The 5325-nt window shown below is 34.0% G+C and overlaps 1 protein-coding gene across 1 annotated transcript; it reads right to left on the reverse strand.

The window, feature by feature from the left end:
- Nucleotides 1-1782: 1782 nt before the first annotated feature.
- On the reverse strand, nt 1783-4669 carry LOC115925049. The gene is made up of 2 exons (XM_030988201.1): nt 3876-4669; nt 1783-2824 (listed from the first exon to the last, which is right to left on the reverse strand). The coding sequence occupies exons 1-2, from the start codon at nt 4140-4142 to the stop codon at nt 2225-2227; spliced, it is 867 nt and encodes a 288-aa protein (XP_030844061.1). The 5' UTR covers nt 4143-4669; the 3' UTR covers nt 1783-2224.
- Between the last annotated feature and the right edge of the window lie 656 nt (nt 4670-5325).

The following is a 5325-nucleotide window of genomic DNA, read 5'->3' on the forward strand; positions in this document are numbered from 1 at the left end:
TTTAATCATTTAGTTTCAATTTTTTAATGATCAATAATAATTTTTTTTTCTTAATACATTATCAAGATGTCCTGCACCGACTCTCAAACTGTATATCTGATCTTATACCCTTTGATTTTCTATTTATTTCATATCCAAGTATGCAAACCGAACTCAATATTATTATTGTTTTCATTATTTATGATTTATGTACTATGTATTGTTCAGATCTGGATTCATTTAAAAGTGTTAAAGAGCATATAATTATATTTGTATGTCTATGGAATTATTTTTACCTTGTAAATTTACTTGCATCAGCCTCCAGCTGTATTGTTGAATATTCGAATAAAACCTTATCAAATCAAATCAATTTATAAACAAAATTATATTAAACAGAACTTTGTTATTCCTGGCTCATTTTTCTTGATTGAGGTATCATATGAAAGAGCAGAAAATGAACTTTCTGAAAATGTGAATTTTTCTTTGAAATTCAGATACCGTCCGCCAAATTACTTTTCGGTTTCCTTCCTTCAAATTGCTGTTAATCACTCATGCGTAAAATATGCATCACGTGAGTAGCATCAACTGCAAGAGGAGACTCTAAGCTTTCCAAATATGTATCATTCATTAATTATGGTTGTGATTAAGTTATGATAAAACATCGATACTTCTCGGTTTCGTTTTTTCTAGGACGCACTGTATATATATATATATATATATATATATATATATATATATATATTGCAGACGATCTTATATATTTTATTCCCACAGAAATCCAAATACTTTAGTCAATGTTGTAAATTCTGAACTTGAAAAAGTCTACCGATGGATAAGAGCTTGTGAACTATCCCTTAACCTTAACTCTAAAAAGAGTGTTATTTAGAAATTATATAAACATACTGCCCATGAATATTTTTTGAAGATACCCCCTTGGAAGTTATTTCATGCATTAAATTTCTAGGTTTACCTGTTGATAACAGATTTTCGTGGAAACACCACAAAGATAATACATGTAAGATAATTTCATGGAATATTGGCATAACAAATAAACTTAAATTTCATTTCCGACATCATCCCTGCTCATGCAGCAAATTCTATTATGTCCATGTCAAGATCAAAAAAGGATTACACCAAAAAGATTCCCCAAATAACAATACAATATGTGAAATAAGACAATATGAGTGAATCATAAATTTTAAATAATATCAAGAGTGGTAAATAAATCTTTATACAGTATACCTATACATTTTGACACTTTACTTATAATATTATTAATATGTGCATCCCAACAAAAGTTATTAACTACATATACATCAAGAAAATTAACAACTTCTTGCTTAGATATACAAACGAAATTAATTTTAAGTGATATAGGCCTGTTATTAAACAGGTTTGAAACAGCATGTTTTTTTAATATAAAATATACAACAGTTGTCTTTGCTCAGATTAAGTATCAATATATTACCTTTACCACTTAGCCACGTTATTCACTTCTTCATTGACATTACTTTTAACATAATATTATCAAATTGAGTGAACATAAGAGTTGTGTCATAGGCGTACATAACATGATCTTACTTTTCAAAGGATTTAACTGGATCATTAATATATTTTTTTTTTAAAACAAGGGACCTAGAATTGACCATTTGGGGATGTAGAATTTTTTTATCATAGTATATTGGAGACGACTATGTAAATAATCTTTAACAAATTGAAATGGGATTCCACATATTGCATACAAACGAGTTAATTGATTAACAAAATCGAAAGCTTTTGATGAATCCATAAATATTCCAATACAAAAATTATTACTTTTAATTGCTAAGGTTATTTTATCCTGTAAATCAATTAAAGCATGGGTTAATTGCAGAATGTTTTTTCCCAATACCAAATTGACAATCAGAAAGTACATCTTTTTTTAAGGGAATTATATAAACGATTATAAACGCATTTTTCTAATGGTTTTGGTATACAAGGCAACACAGATATCAGTTGATGACATTTGAATGAATCACAATCATCTTTTCTATGGACAGGAATAATTTTTGCAATCTTAACTTACTAGAAGAAAAAAACACTTGATAAAATAAAATATAAACCAAAGGTTAATTTATTGGATGAATTATCTGTTTCCATAATTTCTATCCAAGTTGGGTATAGTCCGAAAGTTAGGATCTGCATGTGCCCCCACCCCCATCACCACCTTGGATCTACCAGTAACTTCCATGTGTCAGTGCACCAATCATTGTAAATCAACTTTATTTGTTCGACACTGTGTTATCAAGGACCTAAACTCTTTTAGACGCCACCAGTACACCAGACTATTTACAACTAAATTCCCGTTGTATGCTACACCTGCCATAATGACAATGCTGCAAAGAGCACCATGATATATGTACAGGAGAATTCCGAGAAGATAGAAAGATCTAGGGACCAGTGTTGTTACATACACTAGTGAAATTGTGAGAAAAACTGTCTCGTTTTCGCGTTTTCTCTCCTTCGAAAAATTCACACCTGGAGGACCTGTAGAAATTGCTCTGTAGATGAAGACATAGCAGAGGCCTGTGAATAGGAGAGCTCCGAACTCAAATCCAAGAAATACCAAAAATAAATTTTGATCAAGGCCTCTCCAATTGAAGGGCCCAATTAGGATTAATGGGAGTAGCCAGGTTAGGACGCAGGCGCCGATGATGCGGGGTGTGGTGATGATGTGGCGGGCACCGAAGGGGTCTACGCAGATATTGATGAACTGGTAGATGGCGGCGAGGAGGATGTTTATCAGAGAGGAGAAGTCGATTGGTAGAAGTAGCGTCCGCACGATCTTGTAGAAGAGGCTGGTCTCCTGTTATTGAAAGGTTCAGGTAAGATATATCGATGTTAAAGGTAAAGACCAGTTATGGTCATGCAATTGCATTGTGAAAGAAACGTTGTGGAATCGATCAGAAAAGGTTGATCATCTAGCATCAAGCATCTGCAAGGTTCTGGAATCATCAAAATGATAAGAAATTTGGCCCATTCTTCGTAAAGTTACAAGCACTATACACAGAAAGATGTATATGGGACTACCCTATATCTCTCACACACCATGAGAGAAACAAATTTACCAAATATATGAATTAGTAGGCGGTTTCCCGGCAAATTTTTTATCATCATGTATTAGTCAAAACATATTCTTTCACATGATTGGTAATGAGAGCTTCCATTTCAATTTTTGAAATTGGGGCATTTCCAATACTGGTCTTTACCTTTAAAAGTTAAAACCTTATGCAGTGCACACAGTACAGATAACAATATTTCATATACAGTGTGTCTCATCAAAATGCGACAAGAATATAATCGTCAGCAACTGAAAAAGTACTGCATCGGCTATTATAATTGTTTTACTGACACATCCGGTATAGTCATCATGAAACATGATATTGAAATATGAACATTTATTTATAAAGTTAAATCATTGTAAGGAGGATTAAAAGAGACAGCTGACAATTAGTGCTGTTGCTAGTCAAATATGGCCTTTCTGCACTTTAGGCACACACGCACACACAGACACACGTAAACACTATACACGTGTGAGTGCGTGCGTGTGTGTGTTTGTGTGTGTGTGTGTGTGTTTTGCGCGTATGTTTTATGTTACAACTGATTTCATTTTTGTTTTCATCAATCGTACAATCTTTGTAATGAAAATGTTTTTCTATTGTTTGGAATCAATTTTAAAAAAACTATTGAAATAAAAAGTGTGTGTGAGGGTGTATGTGTATGCGTGTGTGTGTATGTATATGTTCATTAATATAAAGGCACATATATGAATATATATATATATATATATATATACATGTATATACATAAAATATATATTTACTAAATGCATTAATGATTAAGGTCCATTTCCTTACCGCTGACGAATCCGCTGCAAGGAGATACGCGCTTAGGGCAACGACGAAGAAATCACAAAGAATGATATTGAAAGGTATTATGTTGTGCTGCTTCCTTAGCTTCTTGTGGATTAGGATGATAATGAGGGTCAAGGAGGGTGGAACTATTGCGATGGCATTCAAGACCACTGTGGACATAACTTGACTACTAAAGTCGCAAAAAGACTGCAAATTCTCGAAGCCTGAAGAATTGTTCGAGAGACTCGTGTTATAGGATGTCGAATTCATGTTCTCTCGTAAAATGCCAAGTTTTTATCCCTTCATAATCTCCTTCAGGTTGTCAGTTCATTCAAAGTGAGAATTAATCTACTAGATCTCACACACTATACATCCTCGAAGCCTGAAGAATTGGCCGAGGGCCTTGCGTTATTGGGTGTAGAATATATGTCCTCCAACGGGCTTAGATATGAAGTCTGAAGTCTCCACCAGACCAACATTTCTCAGAGCATGACGAATCTATTAAGTCCAGGTATTCATGTAGATATCCTTCTCATGAAGAATTAGCTGATGATTAAGAATGTATAAGCTTGGATGATATTAGTGTGCCATATTATATCCTACATCAAGGCATTAATCTTCATGATCTTGTACACATGGTAGATGTCGAATAATTGTCTTCAAATGTGTAAAGGTGAGAGACTCGCGTTATTGGACGTAGAATTCTTGCTCTCTGACGACAACTGGGCCATGTCAAGATCAAAAAAGGATTACACCAAAGAGATTCCCATTGCAATGTAAACATCAATCAAAGTGCCCCTCACGAGAACACTCACAACGTAAAGATAATTATATCTAGAAAGTCATCTATGTTAAAATCACTCTCCCTATTTTTGTAAGCAGATTAAACAAATTTGTAATTGACTCTGTTCGTTAAGAGCACTTAACATAAAGGTTCCGTGATTGAACCTAGTCATTAATTGTATTTCCCAGCCGAGACACGAAATCTTTTCTGCTCAGACAATTCTCATTCGTCAAAAACAATACGGGCGTTGGGGATTAAAGGTTTTCGATAAAAGGGACAGATCATAGTTAGGATACCCAATAACAAATTTATGAGAGCAACTTGCAGTGTTTCGAGGAAATATATTTCCTCTATATTTCTTATATTTCTTTTTAGCGAGTGAATTTACGCATCGGGAGCTGTTACCAATTTGTTAGACCGTAAAACTTACGAAGATCAGTCCTCGCTCCCTCTCTTTTCATATATCCCCATCCCCTCCCCCTCATCCTCCTCTCTCTCTCTCTCTCTCTCTCTCTCTGTCTCAGTGTGCCCGATATTATGCATTCACTTTATGTGCAATATCATTATCACAAAATGAGTAAAAGACCACGTCAGTCACAAAGAGATCTTTTTTTGTTGTTTAAAGAAAGAAGTAAACTCTACATAATTTATTGGTATTGCCATTTGCAA

Source organism: Strongylocentrotus purpuratus, unplaced genomic scaffold, assembly GCF_000002235.5.
Source record: "Strongylocentrotus purpuratus isolate Spur 01 unplaced genomic scaffold, Spur_5.0 spur5_scaffold_17, whole genome shotgun sequence".
NCBI lineage: Eukaryota > Metazoa > Echinodermata > Echinoidea > Camarodonta > Strongylocentrotidae > Strongylocentrotus > Strongylocentrotus purpuratus.